The following is a 23,436-nucleotide window of genomic DNA, read 5'->3' on the forward strand; positions in this document are numbered from 1 at the left end:
TAAGCGAGGCGGCGGGCGGCCTCACGGGCGCACTGCCCGGCTCCCTCACGCGCGGCCCAGCCTGGGCGGCCCGGACCCCGAGCCCGGGTCCCCGCCCCGGTGCGGGAGCGGGTCCACCGCAGACCCAGGGCTCGAGGCTCCGGGCGCGCCGGGGAGCGGGGACGCGGGGACCCAGCACCGGGCCGAGGGTGGGCGCGGAGACCCCGGCCCCTCGCCGCGTCGTCCCGGGCGGACGCTGCAGGGAGGCCGAGCGGGGCCGGCAGTTGGCGTCTGAGGGCGCTCGTGGTCGGGCCGAGCGCGCCGGCCCGGGCGCTGGCCGGGGCTCTCCCGCGTCCTGGGCGCACTCCGCCGCCCTCGGTTCTGGCTTGGCCCGCCTGCCTGTCGCCCTGGGGGCAGGCGTCGGAAGGGGACCCGCGGGGTGCGGTGGGCCCGTTTGGCGGGTACCCGGAAACGCCGCCCCCGCCCCCCAACTTGCGGGTCAGCGCCGGCGGGCGCGCGGGGCCTCCGGGCGGTCTCTCCGCCTCGGCTAAGTCGAGCCCTCGCCTGGGCACCCGCCCCGCGCTCAGCCCCCTGCCAGCCCTGCGCCTCCCCTGCGCTCGCGCCCTGCCCAGGCCTCGGTGTCCTCTGCGGTGAGAGGGGTCAGGGCCGTGGGCGGCGCGTGGCCGGCGGGCGGGAGCGCTCTCGGAGGCTCCAGGGGGCAGAGAGCCTGCGCGGAGCTCAGGGCGGTGGGGCGTGTGGACCTGAAGGCGGCCCCGAGTTTGAGTTGGAGGCAGCTGGGGAGCTCCCTGGGAGCGTGGCAGGAGGCGGAGGTGGGGGGGAGGGGGGGTGCGGGTGAGAGGGGAGAGCCCCTGTCTTCCTCGCCGCGGTGCCGAGAAGTGTTCATCAGAACAGCTCCTTCGGCGTTTCAGGTTCACTTGGAAAATTGGTGAAAGAGGTGGTCCCGGGGAGGCGGGTGCGTGGGGAATGACGTTGACTCATTGATGAAAAGGGATGCGGCCCGGAGGCGGCCTTTGGAAGGAGCCGGGCTTGTGTGGATCTGTCCTTAATAAACGCTCAGTTTACCCATCTTAAGTAAACAGCGCCTGACGTCATGAGGACAGAAACCCGAAGCAAACAGAACCGTGGTCACCCTCTCCCGATGAGGATGAAGACTATTTTGCTGTTGGTGTGTTTGGCGTTTTTGATTCTATGTTTCATTTTTTTTTAAACGTAAATGTCCTTAAGACGTCACAGTCGGTTAAAATTTCAGTGTTAATACCGTTTGAATGCGTTCTTGCCACTGGCCTGTAGGTGAAATGACCCAGGTACAGAGCAGTGGCAAGAACGCACCCAAAAGGTATTAACACTGAAATGATTCCTTTAGATGGGCACGTGGGAAATGGTGCTTGGCATCTGGGGAAGGAACAGATCTCTGCTCCTTTTGGTGGAAATGGCAGCATTTCAGAATATGAAATAGTACTTGTTAATGCCGTTTAACGTCTGTTTGACAGATCATCGCTTCTCAATTTTAAAATTTAATGTGAATTGAAAATGTTTTTCCCTAAGTCATCACGTTTATATGTTACTGAAACCTGTTAGTCTATACAGTGGGAATATTAATACCCATTTGCAGAGTAATTAAGGTTTTGCCCATTTGTAAAATGTTTAACTAATGTAGTCTAATACTACATGATCTTAATACATGGTAGTTAGTGTTATCGGCACAGGAATAACTTCAGGAGCAGAACATCTGAAGGAACAGAGAGACAGCAATTTACTGACCACTAATTGTTTTACTGACAAAGAACCGAGGTTCATCATATTGCTTAAAAGCACAGGAGTTAGGATTTGAGAAGGCAATGGCACGCCACTCCAGTACTCTTGCCTGAAAACTCCCATGAAGGGAGGAGCCTGGTGGGCTGCGGTCCATGGGGTCGCTAAGAGTCCACAGGACTGAGTGACTTCCCTTTCACTTTTCACTTTCATGCATTGGAGAAGGAAATGGCAACCCACTCCAGTGTTCTTGCCTGGAGAATCCCAGGGATGGGGGATTCTGCCGTCGATGGAGTCGCACAGAGTCGGACACGGCTGAAGCGACTTAGCAGCAGCAGTTAGGATTTGAACCTCATCTTCTGTGAAGGTTTTTCCTTAAACAGTGCACCCTGTGCCTTGAGCTATCCATGACGATGGAGAGAGCAGTGGGCCATCCGGAGAGGGTGGCAGCGTCTGTGTATGTTTCAGGCTTATATCCTCGTGATCTTGGGCGTTGTTCACTTAATTGGAAAGTAGAAGCTAAGCATCTAAAAATGAGAAAAGCGTGGATAATTTAAAAGAACATTAATGTCATTCTTTAACATTTTTATGGGGCTTACATATTTTTGTTTGGTCTTCCCAACCTCTCAGGGTATTATTGCTGTTTCACAGATGTGGAAGTTAAATTACTCTTCAAAGCCACATTAGTAATGATGGAATTTAAGCTGTATATGTGTACTTTTTCTTTTTCCTTACGTTGACACTTACTGTTAAAAAGTTTTGTAACCTATTTTAATTTTTAAAAAATGTACTCTTTGTATTTTCCCATGTTATTAAATGTTCTTTGAGATACGGTTTTTAATGACTTTATAATATTTTATGACTGTTAAGAAAACTATGTTGTTGAGTAATAGATTTTTACAGTTATTTGCTGTGTAAAATACTGGGGAAGTAGTCATATACATACATCTTTGTCTCTTTAATGATTGCTGTAGGATGGATCCTTGAAAGTGGTACAAGAAATTTCTGAAAGTTTCCAACTGAACTTTTACCAGTGGGATATAAAAGTGTTGTCTCACTTTATCCTTTTAATCATTGAATATTTTGATTTTAAAAATCAGTTTTCAGTTTGGTGAGAAGTGGTAAAGTAGCCCAGCTGCTTGGGTGGGGAGAAGAGGAAGCAATACTTGGTGAAGTATCAGCACTTCCTCCACGGTCTCTGCCCGTGGCCCAAAGCTCCCGAGTCCCAGATACAGCGGGGCCTGTGGCGTGGGGGCCCGAGGCGTGGGGGCCCGAGGCGTGGGGGCCCGTGGCGTGGGGGCCCGAGGCGTGGGGGCCCGAGGCGTGGGGGCCCGAGGCGTGGGGGCCCGACCGTGCGCTCCTCTCCTGCCTTCAGTGGCTTTTCCTTTGGAGCCTCCTGCTCTCTGTGTCCCAGGCAGTGTCCCTTCTTCTCGGTCCTGTCTGTGGCCCTTGTCCTCCATGGTCCTTTGTTTCAGCACAAGACCTTGCTTCCTGCCTGGGAAAATAGGACTTCAGTAGCCTCATCAGACTGCTGCTTCTACTTGCCCCTCCCCCAACCCAACAGATTGGCTTGTAGCTTTTCCCCCTCTAGGGGCTTCCTGGTGGCTCAGACGGTAAAGAATCTGCCTGCAATGCAGGAGACCCAGGTTCGATTCCTGGGTCAGGAATATCCCCTGGAGAAGGAAATGGCAACCCACTCCAGTATTCTTGCCTGGAGAATCACGTGGACAGAGGAGCCTGACAGGCTACAGTCCATGGGGTTGCAAAGAATTGGGCGCGACTGAGCAACTAACACTTCCTTTCACTTTACCCATTCTTGATTCCTTTGCTCCTGACCCAGAGGAGACTGTCTTCTTCTCAAGCTGAACTCTTCTCTGCTCTAGATTCCCCTGTCCTGCCACCTCTGAGACCTCGAATCTCATGTCTTCAGCCTCTGCCTCTTTTGCACTGTCCCCTCACAGAGTAAACTATGAAGATGTTCTTGCATTGAAAAAAGCCCGTCCCTTGATCTGTCTGGATCCTTGCTCTCTCTCTGTTAACAGCCCAGTCTCTTACCCAGGAGGTTCCAGGCAGTTTACTTCCTCATCCTCAGCTCGGTGGTCCACACACCACTTCTCTCACCTGCTGGAACGACTGCCGCTGCTGGTCACTCTTCCTGCTCCGTGTGATGGCCGTCCCCCTCCCTTCCTGGCCCCTGAACCTTCTCTGGTCCGCTGCCAGGACTCCTTACCCTCCGTCTCTCTTGACGTGGTGTTGAGGAGCCCCAGAGGCTCTGCCCTCGGCCCCTTCTTTATCCTCCAGCGTGAATGAGGGTGGTGCGCACCACTTCTTGATTCAGAGATCTGCACATCAGGTGTGGGCTTCTCTCCTGAGCCCCTCTGTCACTAACAGCCCACTCCAGTGCTCTCGCCTGGAAAATCCCAGGGACGGAGGAGCCTGGAGGGCTGCAGTCTGTGGGGTCACCAAGATTTGGACACGACTGAGCGACTTCCCTTTCACTTTTCACTTTCCTGCGTTGGAGAAGGAAATGGCAACCCACTCCAGTGTTCTTGCCTGGAGAATCCCAGGGGCAGGGGAGCCTGGTGGGCTGCCGTCTATGGGGTTGCACAGAGTCGGACACGACTGACGCAACTCAGCAGCAGCAGTGGCAGCAACAGCCCACTAGACTTCCTTTCCTCTCAGGTTGCCAGCTCTGGGCTGTGATTTGTGGGAGTGCCACCGCTACCTAAGTCACTAAGCCAGAAACTTGGAGGTACTAAGCCCCTTCTCTTCTCAGCTGTATTATTTTAATGGTTTAACAGTCGATTACTTCTTTCCTTGCCCGAGTTTAATTGTCTTTGTTTTTTTCTCCTTGTAACGTATTTTTCAATGGGTTTTCCTGAGTTTTCAGATTTTTTTTGTAGTTGAAAGTGAAAGTCGCTCAGTCGTGTCCTAAGTCGTGTCCTACTCTTTGTGACCCCGTGAACTGTATAGTCCATGGAATTCTCCAGGCCAGAATACTGGAGTGGGTAGCCTATCCCTTCTCCAGGGGATCTTCCCGGCCCAGGAATCAAACCGGGGTCTCCTGCATTGTAGGCAGATTCTTTACCAGCTGAGCTATGAGGGAAGCCTTTTTGCAGTTGAGAGAGATTGTATTTGAATTTGGGCTTCCCAGGTGGCGCTGGTGCTAAAGAACCTGCCTGGCAATGCAGGAACCACGAGAGACTCAGGTTCTCTCCCTGGGTCGGCAAGGTCACGGCACCCACTCCAGCATTCCTGCCTGGAGAATCCCATGGACAGAGGAGCCTGGCGGGCTACAGTCCATGGGGTCAGAGTTGCACACGACTGAAGCAACTGGTCAAATTTAGAGTTCTGTAAAAGTGAAGGGTTTTTCAGTTGAGTATGAGGTTAGCCTTAAAGGTATCTTTGCCAAGGTAATTTTATATGAAAATAGTTAATAGATGTATACTGAGATTTCTAAGGATTTTATCAACAGTTTATTAGTCTACTATTCTGTCTGTTCATACTGTCAATTTTTAGAAGATACTTTGTAGCCTAATATAAGAAAGTTTGTGTAAAGAGCAGTTCTATATTTTTCCTTGTTTTCTGCTTATATACTTCATTTGCCCCATTTTATTCCTATTCCTATGATCACTTCATCACAATACCATGTTTAAAAAGACTAGCATTAATAGTAGTAACGCATATACAGTCATTTTTCACAAACTTTGTGCCCTGACTGCAGAAATCTAGTTTCCACAGGGTCTCAAAATAGAGTTCATTTACATGGCTAGTAGTTGAGGTAGGTGAATATTCAGAACCACTTCATGTGAGCTAAGTATTAATTCAAAAAATGAGATTAACTTGAAAATTCATCCAAAAGAAGTCCTTGAAATCATATTTCAGCCTGTGTTTAATACAAGATTCTAGCAGTACAAAAACAATTCAGGCGGCCCTTGGAAGGTTTCTTTGGTAATAGAATTTATCGTTATTTGCTTATTTCTAAAGCTGCTGTATTTTGAAAGTCTGCATTTTACGGATTTGCAGGTCCCTTCTTGTGGTCCATTTCTGGGCACCATGGGCTCCTCAGTGCGTGCAGATGAACGGCGTGATGGCCGAGCTCGCCAAAGAGCACCCACAAGCCTCATTCGTGAAGGTACTGTGCTTTCAGTGTCACGTCTCAGGAGTCTAATTCTGATTATGGGATAGACTACATTTTATTGACATAGAAAGGAGTGGTGATGTGGGATTCCTCATATTCAGAGGTGGTGTTGGGATCTGTTATTTTCACAGTAGATTATTCTTAAAAAATCTTAAAATGGTTTTATATTTTTCAAGCGGGGAGTGGTGTAAAACTCATTACACTTTCCTGAATACACGCTTGGGTGGGAGGATAGGATGGGCAGTCAGGAGAGGGTTTAGGTGGGCACTCGAAGGCAAGATCATTCATTGTGGGTAATTGTGGTTTTGTACAGTAGAGATGTTAACAAGACTTGCTTCATTGAAAAGCTAAGTGGGACATGGAAAGTGATTCAAGAAAGGTGTGTGAGGGCTGCAGGGAGCAGGGGAGTAGGGAGAGCTTGCTGCCAGGGGTCCGGTCAGCGCGGGCCTGCAGGGAAACCAGAGTCTCTGTGTCGCGCTGTGGAAGCAGAGGGAGAAGGAAGCAGCCTCCCCCTGGCTGCCTGTTTCGCTCACTTTGCGTGTGGCCCTCTTCGTCTTTGCTCTGCTCCAGCCTCCTCATTCCTGGTGTCCCTCCTGGGTAGGCAGGTCTAGGACAGTGAGAGTTACGAACGAGCTCGCTTGGTCTTAGTACATTTAATGTATCAGTACGAACGAGCTCGCTTGGTCTTAGTACATTTAATGTATCAGTCAGGACTTAATTGAGACAACATGGCCAACATGTGAGTTGAGTGTTTTAGAAATGAACTTTTGGGAAGGGAGGCATACCCTGTATTCAGAAGCTGAATCTTTAGGATTTAAAAAAGCAGACAAAACCCCAAAGCCTGATTTTTTAAAAAGAATAGCTAGAGGATGTGTTGGCAAGTATATGGAGTCAAAAGTGATGTCAACTGTATTTGTGTGTGTGTGCCACTTTTTATGTAAACTGAAGACCCAGAATTCTGACACATTGATTTATTTGTATAGCGGCTGATACACTTTTCAGACAGTTTCTGTTTAAGTATGTGTCCTTGAACAGGTATTGATTGCGTTTAGATGGTTCAAAATCAAAACAGTGCAGGAAGAAGTCCACTGAGAAGGCCCAGCCTACTCCTCGTCAGCCCGCCGTCCCGTCCCACAAGTAGCTCTTGCATTAATCTTGTATGAATCCTTGCAGTGTTTCCTTATGCAGATAGAGCATGTATGAATAGTTAGCTTTTTAAAATTTAAGGACTTGTTTAAAATTCCAATGAAATGTGTAATCTAACCTTAGAATACAACCTTAAAATGTCCAATATAAATAATAGAAGTGGACATTAAAACTGCATGTTTGGTCAGTGATAAAAGATAACGATTACAAGTGAAATAAATGATTAAACATTTCAGTCGTGAGATTAATCGAGACAGCGGTAATTGCTGTGAGACTGCTTTTATGCGTATCCTGTTGCTGGTTTAGGTAACACATTGTTCTTAGCTGCCATTTGAATGATTCATTTAAAGTGACTATAGAATTACTTCTCACATCAGTACCGGACTTGGCAGTGAGGTTTTAAGTTGTTCCAGTGCTTAAGTGTCTCGGCAAGCCAAGGGTTGGGAGCCCATATCTGGGGATACCTGACCCCGACTGTACCTGCTGTTCAGAGAGGGTGACAGGTTTACATGGGTAGTTTGCTCAGGTGTTGTTACTTTCTGGGAAGTCAGCCTGTGGCATAGTTTTCTTTTCTTAGACATCTTCAGAGGCGAAGGTCATTTGCATGGAGTTCGGAAAGTAGGTGATTAAAGGCCACAGTGCTGAGCCGTGGTCAGCCCAGGAGAGGTGAGGGACTAGAGAGCGGTGATGGCGTTTGCCGGAGGAGGGCGTGTGGTGCAGCTGAAGGCCGCTTGCTCAGTGAGAGCTCTGTGACTCTTCCAGTCCAGAGAACCACCGTCCTGTCACTCTCTGTTTCTTACAGTTTGATTTCTTGGTCTTTTTCTTTTTTTAACGACTGCAGTTGTTTGGCATTTTTGACTTGAAGTATAGAGATTAGTTCATTCTATGACTTAGATTTACAGAATCATTGCATAGGACGATCTTAAACACTGTTTTTAATACTCTGATTCTAAAGTTTGGTGATCATTAATTCCTTATTTTGTAGAAGATGGTAAAATAACATCTGAGAAAACCTAGCATACATTTTTTTGTTTTTTAATCCCAGTAGTTTGTGCCCATTGGAATAGGTTGCTGAAAGGCAAGATTTCACTTACTGCGTTGAATCCCCTCACTTCCTGGATGCCTGCCGTTGTGGTCGCCTGCATCGGCTGCCTGGTCCAGTTAGGACCTGGGGCTGGGCTCTTCCCTGACCTTCTCACACCTCCGAGGGCTTGGAGGACACACACTAGTTATGTCTGTTGCTTGAGGTCTCACAGAAACCTTACATTTATTCAGAATAAGATTAAATAGCTAATTAAGATGTCAAGTGTCTTTGCATTTCAAATTATGTGAAGTCAGTTTGTTAGCACTTTAACTACAATGGGAATACACATTTATCATTAAATCAAAATTGTTTGGTCAGTAGACTATTTCAAGATACAGTGTCTGGTGGTGGTGTGGGAAAGAGGAAGAATAGTTTTGGATGGTGAAATTGGGGCCACTGGTCAAATTCATGGTCCACATCAAAGCCATTAAAAAAAAATTAGGAGTGGCAATTTATTTTTAAATTCTTACATTTGGTGGTATCATGCTTTTGCTTTTTAAGTAAGGTTGCGTGTATTTAAAGTGTACAGCGCGATGATTTAAAGCAGATCCCTTCTGTGCGATGTCTTCTGTGCGCCTCCGTGACTCTTCTCCCTCTCCTCTTTTTCTGAGCTCAGTCTGCCCCGTTGGCTGGACTGTCAGGGGGTCTCCCGTATTTTCGTTGGCTGTCGCTGTGCCCCTGCTGCGCCGCCTTCTTGACTCGGTGGTGAGACGCTGGAGGGCGCGGCCTTTACCATGCTTGCTTGGTTTGTTTCAGTTGCTTTTCTTTGTGCAGGTGGCTCCCACCTCACGTGCCAGCCCTTTCTCCTCTTTGTTCCCTCCCCCTAATTCTAGCTTAGTCCTACCAGGCTCTGATACTCAATGTACCATATACTGCACTTTGGTACAGAAATTTATCCTTGAAGTCAGACTTAGCAACCACCTGGTTGGTGGGATTTTATATTACTGTATTTCATTTACTATTAATCTTCTTTGTATGGTAGCTGTTCTTGCATTTTATGAGCATTGTATCTTCAGATATGAAGTCAAGGGTACAGAAGGAATTACCTACTTAAATTTTTTTTTGCTTCCTTAAAAAGGAATCTTTATAGTTTGGTATATTCTTAAATGTGCAACCATCTTAAAGAACAGCTTACACTGTAATTTCTAAAGGTCTGTACAGTTAGTATAGATAATTTCTGTAGCTTACACTGTTTAAATTCTAAATAATCTGTACGATTAGTGTGTGTAAGCAGAAACTGTAGGGCAGTCTCCAGAAGGGTGCCAACTAGCTGTCTAATTAGGAATTGGCTAACTGGCCGTATAACTAGGTATGGGCATCAGCTAACTGGCTGTATCAGGTATCAGCTGACTATCTGAACTTGTTTTTTGTGTGTGTCAGAATATTGATCAGTTTATTTGGTGTCTTATAGAGCATACATAGGATTCCATTTTTTAGGAACTATAGAAATGTCTCTCAGATGATTCTAGTAGCATGGTTAAATCTTAAAACAACCTAGTTTTAATCTCTGCTGTCTTGGTAAAAAAAACAAAACAAAACATAATTAACATAGTTTATTAGCTGTTACTGGGTAAAGTTTGGCAAAGTGTTATAAAAAGTTATTAGAAATGTTCGTTTAAGTACTATTTTGAAATTTATATTTGACTTTCTGGCAAACAAAGAATTTGACTTTGAAAAATTCACCTTTTGTAGCACGGCACAGAGTGGAAAGAAGTCCTGTATGAGGCATAACAGTGTCCCAGAGTGTCATGGAAGTCTAGTTGCTTTACGTTGAAAGGTCGCGTTTCCTCACTCTTGCCTTTACCTTGGAGCCTCAGTGCCGCCACTGGCAAGCAGTCACTTGTGTTTCTGGCTTGGGAATAGTGACTACTGTTTGTTCAGAATTCTGTTTCTTGGACACTTAATTATACGCCACACCGGATGCTAGTTACTGGGAATGCAGAACAGTAAGGGTGTAGACAGTAAATGGGTAACACAGTACCAAGGTAATTTCAGGTGGTGTGAAGTTCAACAAAAGAAATAAATAGGCAGGCTGTGAAGAGGAGGCGGTCTTGGGTAGGCAGGGTGCTTTTATGTAGGTTGTTCTGAAAGGGTGTATCTAACAAGTGAGAGTTAAAAAACGCAAATATGACAGTCACTGTAAGAGCTGGCAGAGAGCCTTTAGGTAGAGGCTTAGCAGAGGCAGACCTCAGAAGAGCAGTGGGCGGCCAGCGGGGCTGGAGAAGAGGGAAGGGGTCGAGGCCCTGACCGGAAGCTGCAGAGGCTGGGAGGGCCACATGGCCTTGTGAGCCGTGGTCGAGTTTTGGTTTTATTGCAAGTGCAGTCTGACTCCTAAGTTGATGACTGTGGCTGCCACGTGGAGAATGGTTTGAAGTGGGTAAGGGTACAGACTAGAAGCAGGCCTGCTAGTTAGGAGGCTGTTTCACTAGGCCAGGTAAGAGATTTCTTGGACATTAGTGGGGAGACTGTTGAAACGCTGTTGTCATCTGCGTCGGCTTATGTTTTAGAGGGGCACCCAGGAGACCTCTTGGTGGACTGGATGTCAGGGTGGAGGAAATAGATCAGTTAAGGTTGTCTCCTTTTTGATCTGAGCGGCTCGGTGGATTAAGTGAGATCGGGGCTGCCCTGGGGAGGAACAGGTGCAGTGGGAAATATCTGGTGGGGATCTGCGGGCAGATGTCGAGCGTGTGGCTTGGAGGTGAGAGGAGAGGTTTGTCCTGGGTAGAGGTTGGGTGGCGGTGCCGTACTGGAGTTCCTTAGAGCCAGGGTGTTGCCTGAGACCACTCTACTAGGAAAGTGAATGTAGGTAAGAGAAGCAGGCACAGAACCAAGTCCTGGGATGTGCAGCAACGTTGTGGTTGGCAAAGGTGAAGGAAGAAGCCAGACACTCAGGCCAGGAGTTAGAGGAAGAGAAGACACGGAAAGCCAAGGGAAGGGAACCCAAGAAGGCAGCTTTGGTCACGCTTGCTGAGTGAGACTGAGAGGTCAGTAAAATGAGAAGACAAGGAGGCACCGCTGGGTCTGGTGAGGTGCTAACAGGGCTGTGTAGAGTGGACTGTGCCTGGAGCCAGACCGCCTCGGCCCCCGCTCAGCAGTGAGGGACCCAGAAACGGGGTGTGATGGCAGCACCCGCCGTGAGGGCCCCGCTGGGGCTCAGATGGTGAAGATCCTGCCCGCGGCGCAGAAGACCTGGGTGTGCTTCTTGGGTTGGGAAGCTTTCCCCGGAGAAGAGATTGGCCACCCACTCTAGTATTCTTGTCTGGAGAATTCCATGGACAGAGGAGCCTGGCAGGCTACACTCCATGGGGTTGCAAAGAATCAGACACGACTGAGCGACTGACACTCCCTCGCGCACTCACTGTGAGGATTAAATGAGCTCAGTACGTGAATGCACTCAGAATGCTGTCTGGCTTAGAATGCACCACAGCTCTTAGCCATTGCCATCGCGGTGGCCTTTGGGGACCCCTGATATACTGAAGGAGATGATGGAGATTCCTTCCGTCTGGATTCATCCTGCTGTAGTAGAGCTCCCGTGCCCTCCTCCCCCCTCCACAGACACACAGCGCCCTGAGTGGGAAGGGTCCAAGTTTGAGATTCTAGGTGTAGGAAGTGCGTGGTTCCCCCAAGGCACTCCGGCTGGGAACCCATTCTGGAAGTGTCCATGTCTGTTTGGTCCTGAAGTCGCATATAACCCTGTCTCTTAAATTTGCTGTTTCTAATTTGCTGTGGTAGAAAAAGTAACCGTAGCACAATGAGAAACGGACAGGGTTTGTTGTCAGGGAGGCATGGGCTGGTTTCTCAGCTCTGCTAATTGACTGTGTCTGCAGTGACCTCTCTCTCGGCCCCTGTGGAGCTGAGATGATAACGTGGCCCCTGCTTTCCAGGTTGTGACAAGTCTGGTGTATAGCACAGAGCAGGCCTCCAAGGAAGGTAGCTCTTATTGGCCGTCTTTGGTCTCTTCAGGATGCAGAAGAAAATTGAAATTAAAAGTTTTGAATATGTATGCATTTATCTTCTACTTCCATTGCTGTAACTGTTATGTTGCTTTACATCCAAGAGAAATATTTCCAAGGAGTTTTAGTGCTGTGAAGGGTTTCGGACTTCAGCTGCCCTTGCTATTCTGGGGAGCAGCTTTGCCTTTAATGGCCCTCCTGGTCTGGACTCAGGAGGATTTGCCTGTCACTGTTGCCTTTGTCTTATTAAGCTCCGTCTTCTGGGAGCTCATTTGAGGGGAGGCACGTGTAGTGATCCTCCTGGCTTCAGCAGGAATTTTGAGAGCATCATTTGCTTCCCGGAAGAGTTGTCAGTAAGGGGCCCTACTGGAAACCAGCAGAAATATGAGAAGAGATCAGCTTTTAAAAGCATATAGGAATTTGATTTTATGAGTCAGGATGTGACTTGTTTGTTCTGTTTAAGACTTTATTATCTTGCTTCTACTTAGTAGCACCTGTTTTTTGATTCGTATTACTTTTCTGTTAGAATCCCGGAGTGCGAGTGAAGGGGATCGTCACTGAGCCTGGCCCAGTGCCCAGAGTGTGTGTGTGTGTGGGGGGGCGGCGCTGCCTCAGCCACCACCTTTCTGCCCTTCTTCGGTCTAGTGTGGAATTGTCTGAAAGGATATGGTGCAGAAGTTCCTTAGACTTAGAAAGAGTGTCTTCTGAATAGCTGTCTCCGAATGCTTAACCTTCTCTTTGTTCTTTTTTTCAGTTTTATTGGACACTTGACATTGATTTTAAAATATATGTGGTTTCTCACATTAAAAAAGAAAATAATTTAAAACATTGTTTCAAAAGGGTGTTCTAAAGGAAATAGAATTAAGGCGGTAAAAGAGCACCCAAGCATAGACGAGATGGGCGATACGAGCCGCAGGCGCAGGACAGCCTCCCCCGGCGTCATGGCCGTTTCCATGGGCAGAAACCGTGGATTGGTTAAGGCTCTGGATAAAGACAGTATTTTAAGCCCAGTGGAAATCTTTCACTCTTGGAAAAACACAGTGTATATATTTTAAAAACTCTTTAATAACATAATTTATCAATAAACTTTATTTCCTATAGGTATAATGTGGATACAGATTTTTATTGGTTTTAAAAGTTTGTATTAACATTGACAGTCCTGTGAGGGAAAAACACAATATATCTTGGTTTTTCTCAAAGTATATAAAGTCCACATAAAAAGCTTATAGTAATTTTATTCTCATTATTAGAGAGCGTGTTACTAATAAATATGTTTAAATTTATGTGTCAGATATCACATCAGATCTTGTTGAAGGGCTTCAAGGAGATTTTCAAATAGAATGTGGTCATCTTATTTAAAATGCATTTAAATGTATGAACAGACCCAGAAGCAAGTAACCTAGCAAGATAACTATCTGCTTAGGGTTCAGCAGCCTTGCAGGAGTTAAAAGTAAAACTTATCAGACATCAATAGTTTATTGAAGAAATACTCCTTTTTGCTTCATAATTTGCAGAAGGCTGCAACTGTCAGTCATGATGTACTGCCTCCTGAAATTAGTCAATAGAGCAAACAGCACGAATTGCTGTGGGCAGAAAATAAGCACTGTAATCATGACATAACTGGGGTCAGTGATTTATGGATTTCAATATAGTAGTAGCTGCATATGATTGAAAATTTACTAGGTCACTAGTGCACCAAAAATTTTATTCACAGCCTCCAGGCATCTTTTGAAATGTGCAACAAAATAAAAACCTCTGAACCTGTTTTGACACCGCAGACTCAGTGGATGACATGCCAGCCCAGTGAGTCTCATTTAAATGTAAATGTGTCATAAACTTTTGTACTGTACTCTTTAAAAACGTCAACTACCTGAAGGGATAATGCATGTGAAACTGATTTACATGTTGAAGTAGTTAAAAAGAAAAGACCTTTTTATAATCATGCTTAAATTCTTTTATTTTAAAGTTGGAAGCGGAAGCTGTTCCTGAAGTATCTGAGAAATATGAAATTAGTTCTGTTCCCACCTTTCTGTTTTTCAAGGTAAGGATAAAAATGGTGGAAGAGATTATTTGTCGAGTGCCGTGGGGCTGTCTTTGCCGGTTCCTTCACCCTTTCCCCTGATTGCTGAGCACTAGGTGTTTGCTTGCTCCTCGCCTCAGCCTGTCTTGTAGTCTCATTGCTTGCCTGCGCTCGGGGTCCTGGGAAAGTGACATGGACTGTGGAGGTCCAGCCACCAGAAGCCATGGCTGTAAACCCAAAGTGTTCCCTGAGCTGGGTCAGCAGTTGGTTGGTTGGGGCATGTGCTTGGATATGATGAAACGTCTTGCTGCTTCTGGTTTGATTAATGACTCTCTTAGGAAGTGGGTGCAAATCTGTGTTTCTGGGCACCCCTGGGTGTCACCATAGTTCCCCAGGTGCCTCATTGTACTTCATAATAGCTTGACCGCAGCGGGGGTGGGGAGAGCCTTTCTGATCAGGTTTGAGGAGTAGTGCTGCTTTCCCAGTGTTTCCAAAAAGGAAAAAAGAAACCAACTATTTATTTCTAAAATTGACATGCATAGCAGGCAGTTTGCAATCCCAGTTTTAAAAAATTTCTCCAGTGATAGTGTTGACCTCTTTAAATACTGGCTAGAGCTATGGACTTGTGCTTGTTATAATTTTGGAGCCTAAAATAGATGGTGAAGGAATGTATACATACTCTGAATGACTTCTTTAACTTTAGAATTCTCAGAAAATCGACCGATTAGATGGTGCCCATGCCCCAGAGTTGACCAAAAAGGTTCAGCGACACGCGTCTAGCGGCTCCTTCTCGCCCAGTGGTAATGAGCACCCGAAGGAGGACCTCAGCCTGCGCCTGAAGAAGTTAACCCACGCCGCCCCCTGCATGCTGTTCATGAAGGGGACGCCTCAGGAGCCCCGCTGCGGTAAGGGGCTGCTCCGAGCCACGCCGCACAGGGCTTGGGCTTGAGACCACGTGCTCTGTGCGGACTGTGCTGGACACCTACCGATGCTTGCGGTCAGACACCCTTAGAAGAGCAGAGAGGTGGTGATTTCCAGTGGACTCTGTAGTTAGGCGATGAGGACTTGTTTGCAGTGAAGACCTGGAGAATGTTGGAATCAAAAGACATCATGGAAATCATCTAATTCAAAACCTTTGTTGTCTGCCTAATTCTCGGTGAGGGCGATCTGCTGTCACTGAGTAGCAAGTTGGGATTGAGTCCTGGCCACCATATTGCTGTCTCCATGAATAGGCTTTTGGTCTGTTCAGTTAACCTTGCTCTTAATACTCACCTTCTCTTTCTTGGCAGCCTCCTTTTATGCGTATGGTTCAGATTCAGCAGGTCAGAAACGCACAGAATGGCGGTAGCGTTCCAGTGTCCTCCCTGTATGCTCTTGCCTTTCCTGTTGCCTCTCAGCTTCTGATGACACTGTTCACCCATCGCCGTCATTTCCAGTTCATTGCTTCTCGGGATTTAAAGATTCCTAATCCTGTGGCTTATAGTCACTCTTACCGTCTTGCCTCAGATATGCATGGAGTTTTGTCCTTAAGTAACTTTCAGAGTTATTTGGCCCCTCTGGTATTGAATTTATGTTGTGTTCTTTTTACTGTGCCTCGTGCAACATTATTATGCTGCATAATTGAGCATTTAATGCCTTTCGATGATGCTGTTGAGAATCTAAGGATGTTGCTTTCAACTGCACAGGAGGGATTTGTTAAAGATAGGTGGCAAGGAAATTAAATGTGTTATTGATGTCATTACTGCATGTCCAGTGTGACTTTATAAATACAGCCAACTTCCACTGTAAAGTTAGTTGTAAATTCTTCCCTGTATAGTTAGCAAATTACCTATTAAATTATAAAAAAGTCTAGTTTTAAATGTAAAGTTTCATGGTGAATTCTGTCTTAGAGAAAGAAAAGGTTCCTTTCTTTCTCAGTTCTGCTTGAAAATTTTCCTTGCCAGCATTTTCATGTCAGATGCCTGCTGTTTATGTACTGAAAGGCTAACAGTCTGTGTGAGAGTTAACCAGAGGGAGCCACAGAGAGGTTCTGTGTGTTGGTTGGTTGTTTTTAATGGATGTTGGTTTGCCTCTCCCCGTCAGGCAGGAGCACTGTTTCTGGCACTCTCTGTGCTGACCTCACGACAAGCAGTCCCGTGGGTCCCAGTCAGGACCGTCATCAGGCTGTACGGCGCGGAGCAGCCTGTGTGACAGGTTATGCACAGTAGGCCCACAGTAAAACCAGTAGCATGGTATCTTCTTCGGGAGCAAAACACTGATATTCTCTTAATCTCTTCTGAATGAAGAGATTCCCTGGCAGGTAAATCTGGCAGGTGGTGAAACTGCAGCTGGGGAAGGTGGTCTGAAGCGGCAGAGGGGAAGGGGATGTCCTGGAATGCTTCGCAGACCGGATGCCGGGAGGCGGGCCGCCTGTTGACTGTGCCTGCCCTGATGCCTCCAGCTTCACGTCGGCCGCCTTCCTCACGCCTGCAGTTCTTCGTAGTGTCAGAGGTAGGAGTCAGCCTTGGAGAGCCATCCAGATGCGGAATGAGTATTCAAATAAAATAGAATCACACTTAGAAATAATCATTTTTCTGCTTACCATTTACTTTATTAGGCTGAATTTATGAGGTATTTCTAGCCATCTTTATATTAACCGCCTGAGTGGCATTTAGCAGGCTGTACAAATAATGAGTTAGAATGAAAAAGAAGCTTTGAAACATTTCAGAGCAATATATTATTGCTCTATATTATACACTATCATATACACTATATTATATACATTTAGATACTACTTGGGAGATATAAAAGATTTTTAGATACATATGATAAACACAGTTTCATTCCTTATTATTCCTATGTTATTTAGAATGTTTTTAACCACATTTTAGTAGGTTTTTCTGTTTCCCAGCATTTTGGTTTCTGTGACAGCGTGTCTTTCTGTCACGCATAGTAAACACTATTTTGGAGTATTGGTATCCTTTACAGAAGCGTCTAGTCAGGGCCTAACCGGGGTCTTCCGCTGCGCCTGGGCCCTGCCGCCTCCGTCACTGGCGCTGCTCTCTAACTGTGTGCCCTTGTCTGTGTGCATGGCTCCAGACACTGTCTTTGTCTTGAAACTGTTCTCTTTTACCCTCTTCCTTTCTGAGCTTGTGTAGTGGAAAATTGCTTTTGGTTTTCTGACGGTACATTAGAGATGAGGCCTAGGCAGACTCTTCTTTATAAAAGAATGGCCATCAGCTCTCATGAACTCAGGTGGCTGGTATTTCCATACTTTGCACAGAATTCACTTTGAAAACACTGCTGTCATCAACACGCATTGCTCCCTTGGATTCCCTTTGAGAATAGAGCTACACTTGAGTTTTGATTAGCGGGTCCACACCTTGCTTTCAGGAAAACAGAAAAACATGAATGAATAACGCTTAAACTTTCTGTCAGGGAAACCTTGACAGCCGTTTCAGGGTCTGCCCTGGGGTCTCCCTGGACTCAGCCCAGCCCCTGTGTACAGCCAGAGGTGTACGCTGCACACCTCTGTCTTCTCACCCCTCACTTCTGGGCCCTACCTGTAGGATGGTTCCTGTCTCAGGAGCCTGGCATGCTGATAGGGCCTCAGTCAGTCGTCAGAGGATTAGACTGCCCTTTGTCTGTGCTGCCCAGGAGGACAGGAGAGAAGGCTGTCGTGCTATAGGGTGATTTTCGAGGCACACTGAGATGTGCATCTTTTAAAACAGAATGATAGATCCTTGATCTTGCGGGCTAATTAAGTTATCTGGGAGCTCTCGCATCTGTTTCCTCTGACGGCGCTTTTAGTGAAGCAAAAGGTGTTTGAACCACAGTGCAGAAATTTCTTCTGCAGTGAGTCATCTAATTGGGTTTCACTTTTTAAATCAAACATGGAAACGTTACAGATTCCGAAGCGTATTCTTTAGGGTTTTATTGTTCTTAGATAGTGATGAAATGTGGCAGTTAGGCTCCGTCTTCATGTCCTCTGTCATGAGTGGAAATGATTGTGGAGAAAAATGGTGGTTCTATAACGGTTAAACATGGTTTTTCTAGTTCTAAATAGTTTCACTGCATTCGTGCATTTTTCTTAAAAAAATGTGTGTAACTATTTTGTTATTAAAATAAAGCCTTCTACTTTATCCTTAAGCATAACATTTCCAGTCTGCCACTTTAACCCTTAAAAATGAAACACTACCAGTCAGTCTCTCTAGTCTGGATGTAGTTGCCTAAAGCAAAACTAAAGCTTTTCCTCAGTCAGTTACAGTAGAAATGAGTTAATATATTGGCAACAGAATAACCATCAGCAATCAGCCGTTAGCTGTTTACTAATGAACTCCCAGATGAATGAAAAAATTTCAGAATCAGTGTTTTACTTCAGGCTGTACATGAACTTAACACTTCAGTTGCAGGAAAAGCAGCTTACGTGCTATACAAATAAACACTGATGCTTCATCTCAGTGAATGGCAGACCTCAAAATGTCTGGAGCTCAGTTATAGATCCACATTTTAATAGTACAAGTGCTTTTGCATGACATCAGGTAAAGCCGATTCATGATTTGATTTTATTTAAAAATAATTGCAGATGCTATTACCTTCTAGGAATTTTGAATCTGAAGAGTAGTTTATTTTCCAGTGGATTACAACTGTATTTGGAAAGAAGAATGATGGAATGTGAAAGAGTGGAGTACAGAGTGTTGAAAAACAATCAGGAAGAATCAGCTTATAGGAAGAAAAATACCCTCTTTTCAGACAAGACTAAATAGGTTTATAAAAGACTGATATGCGCACTCTTACTCTTCAGTACTAATGTCATAATAAGAAAATGGTGTCAGAAAAGCACAGAACAAAAATGTGTCACAAAAGTGTAATGAAATCATGGAACATAAGATCATCACTGCAGTGTGGTTAAAAAAAAAGAAATCACATTACATGCTTTGGGGAATAGAAATAGTTTTAGAAAAGAAACTGTCAGGTAATGACACGGGATGAGAAAGGGTACTGCCAGTGTATTGACAGTTCCTATACAGCAGCAGAGGAGACAGCTTTGAAATTCAACGTGCTGTCATTTTAGACTAGAGGAGAACGTATTGCTGTCTTGATTTTTAATTTATTCTATTTAGGGATGATGAAAATGGAGAACTATTGAAATGGAGACACAGGAAGTAGTCAAAGGACAACAGAAACCAGACAGAACTGGGGTTCCCAGTATGGTCCAGTCGTGGAGAATGGCAGTTACAGAGTTTCTCTTCCGCCTAGTGCTGCTGCTCACAGATTCACGGAACAGCAGAGCCTGGGGGCGGGGGCACTGCGGGCCAGTCTCCCAACTGATAGCAGAGTGCGGGAGGGGGAGGTGGCCTCCGGGCCTGCATGGGGCCTCCGCTTGCTGAGCGGAGCTGGGCGCCTGGGCTTGAGGTCTGTGCTGTTGGGCCGGCACCATTTCCCCTGCTATGAAAATGTACCTAACATTGAGGGGGAACTTGGATTAATAAACACACTTTAAAAAAACTCTGGTTCAAGGCCAGAGAAGGGGTTCTTGGAATTGGTTTCCTCCTTACACACTAGTCAGCCATGCTAACTGAATTATTGGTAAAACAGAGGCAGATTGTCTGTGTTCAGCAGGTAGTGTACACTCTGAATTAACATAAAATTCTGTGTACGTGACAGAGAGAAATAAAGTTCTTTATTTTCTTTTTCTGTGTGCAGGTTTCAGCAAGCAGATGGTGGAAATTCTTAACAAACATAATATTCAGTTTAGCAGTTTCGACATCTTCTCAGATGAAGAAGTTCGTCAGGGCCTCAAAACCTATTCCAATTGGCCCACCTATCCCCAGCTCTATGTTTCTGGAGAGCTCATAGGAGGACTTGATATAATCAAGGTTAGAATTGAGAAAACCGTTGTAGAGAGTTTTCATGCTTACTGTTGTTAAGTCGCTAAGTTGTATCTGATCTGACTCTTTTGGGGCCCCATGGACTAAAGCTCACCAGGCTCCTCTGTCCATGGGACTTCCTAGGCAAGGATAGTGGGGTGGGCTGCCGGTTCTTCCTTCAGGGGATCTTACGGACTCAGGGATCGAACTTGTGTGTCTTGCCATGCCAGGCGGGTTCTTTACCACTGAGCCACTGGCTTGGTATTTCCATATTTAAGCAACTTTTATAAGTGCTGTATTAAATCAAGAGTATGCATTTTTGTAGAATCTACATTTATGAATCTGGAATAAATACAATATTTCTGATTCACTCCCGTAAATTCACTAATGAATTCGCTAATAGGTGATACACCGGTATCTTATATTACGGTATGACTGAGGAGATTTGTTATAATAAATGTATAAATAAACATGTGTTTATTTTAGGAGCTAGAAGCATCTAAAGAACTAGATACGATTTGCCCCAAAGCCCCCAAGTTAGAGGAAAGGTAAGTGTGTTTAAAGTTTCAGTCTGCTGTTATTTAAAACTATTCTTGAGTTTTCAGTTTTTGTATTACTCTTTGTATATGGAAATCAGAGGTGTGCTATGGTATGCAGAGGTCATAATTGTTACAAAGTTAACCATGCAAACTTAGAAAGGTCTCATTTGGACTGGAGAAGATTTTGCACCAGTTTAACGATTATGTGGAGGATATTCTTGGTTTTTGTAGAAATGTCACTGTCACCATGAAATGACCAAATTGCAGCTCTCTTCTGCAATTTGGAGCTGGGCTCCAGTCTTGGTGTTAGGTTCTAGCGACAGTTCTGCTCACAGCTTGAGGCTGCTTTCTCATGTTTTCCTGGGTCGTGGCCTTGGGCTGGCTGCTGTCTCCATCTTGGTAGAGCTCTGTGCTGCTGCTGCTGCTGCTGCTAAGTCGCTTCAGTCGTGTCCAACTCTGTGCGACCCCAGTGATGGTATGTTGAATGTGGAGGTCATGTGGAGACTCTGGGATTTCTCATTGCCATTCTTAGGACCGTGGTAACTTAAAATTGAAGGAGGTTTTGTTTGGAACTGTGAAATTGCTTTGTCTTATGAAGGGTCTCAATCTGCTTTTAGAGATTCTGACTTACAGAAAGTTTGGACTTGGGTCTGTAGGATTTTAATTTTAATAAATATTAATTGTAATAAGTAGTTATAATAAATATTAATGTAGAGGATTAAAAAGCAATTTATTTTGAAATACAGCAGCGTATCAACCATTTATGGTTGGGGCTTGAGTTTCTAAGGTAAAACTTCCTCTCCTGATTTTCCTCTCCTTTGACATTCTGGGATTTCCTCCAAGTGTCTGCTTACCTGTGTTGGTTAGTACAGCGCTCCTCATAGTTGGCGTGGATGTCGAGCTGACCTGGAAGTGCCACGTGCTCTCAGGTGGCATGCACACTCAGGTGGCGTGCACACTCGCCATGCACCCTTCGTGCCTTCCTGGCCCCTGTGGCACTCTCGTGTCCCGGGCTAGGGTTTGCTCTAAAGCCTGGGTGGCTCGCCGAGGGCCGTGGCCTCAGAGGCCTGTCTCCAGACGTGCTTGGGTTTTCTTGGCTTACTTCCCTCTGTGTTGAGCACGTCTTTGCTGCTGTCTGTGTCCCTGCTTTCAGTAGGCCGCTCTTTCCTACTGTGCTGTGTTCAGGCGCCAGAAGGTGACTGGCTGGAGTTATACAGAAGATAGTCGGCAGTACGCTTGGAGCCATAATTTAAAGGGCTCCTGGAAAGCGCGGTGTCGGGGCCCGAGTCCCTGGCCTCGGCTGCATCTCTGTGGGACAGAGGGGCCTGTTTTGGTTCCCTGGATCCCAGTAGTTGGGTCTCCAGGTGAGGGCGTGGGCGCTTCCTGAAAAGTGGCTGCTTGCACCATGTGAAAGCGTGTGTCACGCAGCTTTGTGCGTGATTCGCGTGCTTCATGTGTGAGACCATTTTCCTCTGAGGAGATTTGGAGCCGCGAGTGTTCGAGAGCATGTGGAAGGAGGAGAGGGCGGTGCTGGGACCCCCGCAGGGCGTCTGGTCCTGATGGGGGTGGGCCCTGAGATCTGCCGTGGACTCCAGGGTGTGTGCGGATGGTCAGCGTTTGGGACAGCAAGCTAGATCAGGAGGTTTGAAAGATGTATAAAGTCGAGAGGAGAGCATTAGACTTCAGCAACTGATGCTGAGCGCGTCTCCCTCCAGGTGGGACCTTGTGGGCTTGAAGAGTGTGGGGCTGTGCCGGCCTCGTGATGGGAAAGGACACACGAGTCTAGCTCTGGGAATTCCGGGTGGGCTCAGCCTGTGCGTCCCTTATTGAGCAATTCCTTACTGAGTTGGTTATTATTATTTTTTTAGTTCTGTGAGTTGATGGGCTTAAATTTGCAATTTGAAGGCACATTTGTTGCCTTAAAAAGCCATATTGTGTTTTACAGTGGCTTAGGGAGACAGCAAAATAAAGGGGAATGCCAGTGCGCTTGCTTGTTTAATACACTCAGTGCTGTGAACTCTCATCCTGCCGTCCCTCAAATGTGCACGGTATCTGCGAAGCGGAGCGGAAGTGGTGGTTAATAATTGAGCTGAGCCCTTACATATCAATTTTCTCTCTTCAGGCTCAAAGTACTGACAAATAAAGCTTCTGTGATGCTTTTTATGAAAGGAAACAAACAGGTAAAGAACTCAAAAATGGTTTTATTTGTAATTTCTTTTGATGTTAACATCTGCAACAAGGGGACACTTAAATCTTTTTTCCAGCTTTAGCTGATGAAGCTGTAGTGGTAGCAGGAAGTTATCTAGGCCTTAATTGGTGCTTATGGAGATCAAACAAAGTAATCTCCATTTTCCTTGACTTTATCATCAGCATCTCAGCAGGGCGCCTTTCTTTCTGCTGCCGAACTTTGTCAGTGGATGTGGTCAGCACTGCCAGCCAGCACTGGGCGGTTCCATTAGCTGCTGTCTACTCCCAGAACGTGCACTTCGGGGCTGGGAACCTCACGGTTTCCTGGTTTGCAGCCCTGGACCTTGGTCTAAAGTGCTGGCGATGCAGGAAGGAGCAAGGCTGCATCTGGGGGCTCGGAACGTGTTTGATGAATGAGTGGGATGGTTTGACAGTTTTTATTTGTAATTGGGTGGTTCTTGTCCCTGTGATGGATGAAAGCTGTGTTGATTGTGCATCATTTTGCATATCAAGTTTGATAGCTCACCTCTACTGATAGGTTGATCAAAATCATCTATCCTGAGTATTTGAATTAGATGGGTGATCTCTAGAAGCCAGCCCCTGTTACTTTCCTTGGTTCTAACCTGGTGCTGAGGTGGGCAGGGTTGGGCAGAGGACAGGAGGACTCTGGAAGGCTGGGCGGAGGCGGTTCCATCTGCCTCACCTGTCCAGTGGGGTGTGTCGGGAAGCCACTCGCCCCAGAGCTTCAGGGTCCCCTCTAGTGGG

At 46.2% G+C, this 23,436-nt stretch overlaps 1 protein-coding gene across 2 annotated transcripts in view; it reads left to right on the plus strand.

Moving 5' to 3' along the window:
• Positions 1 to 23,436, plus strand: part of GLRX3 (glutaredoxin 3) — a 31,972-nt gene that overhangs the window by 97 nt on the left and 8,439 nt on the right. Inside the window, exons 2-7 of one of the 2 annotated variants that reach the window (XM_068961480.1) lie at positions 5,779 to 5,887; positions 14,043 to 14,117; positions 14,800 to 15,001; positions 19,782 to 19,954; positions 20,432 to 20,493; positions 22,607 to 22,664. In XM_068961480.1, the coding sequence (XP_068817581.1) occupies positions 5,779 to 5,887; positions 14,043 to 14,117; positions 14,800 to 15,001; positions 19,782 to 19,954; positions 20,432 to 20,493; positions 22,607 to 22,664 (679 nt within the window). The remainder of the gene's footprint in view (positions 1 to 5,778; positions 5,888 to 14,042; positions 14,118 to 14,799; positions 15,002 to 19,781; positions 19,955 to 20,431; positions 20,494 to 22,606; positions 22,665 to 23,436) is intronic. The other variant, XM_068961481.1, reaches the window with a different exon arrangement.

The sequence above is a fragment of the Capricornis sumatraensis genome, chromosome 23, assembly GCF_032405125.1.
Source record: "Capricornis sumatraensis isolate serow.1 chromosome 23, serow.2, whole genome shotgun sequence".
NCBI lineage: Eukaryota > Metazoa > Chordata > Mammalia > Artiodactyla > Bovidae > Capricornis > Capricornis sumatraensis.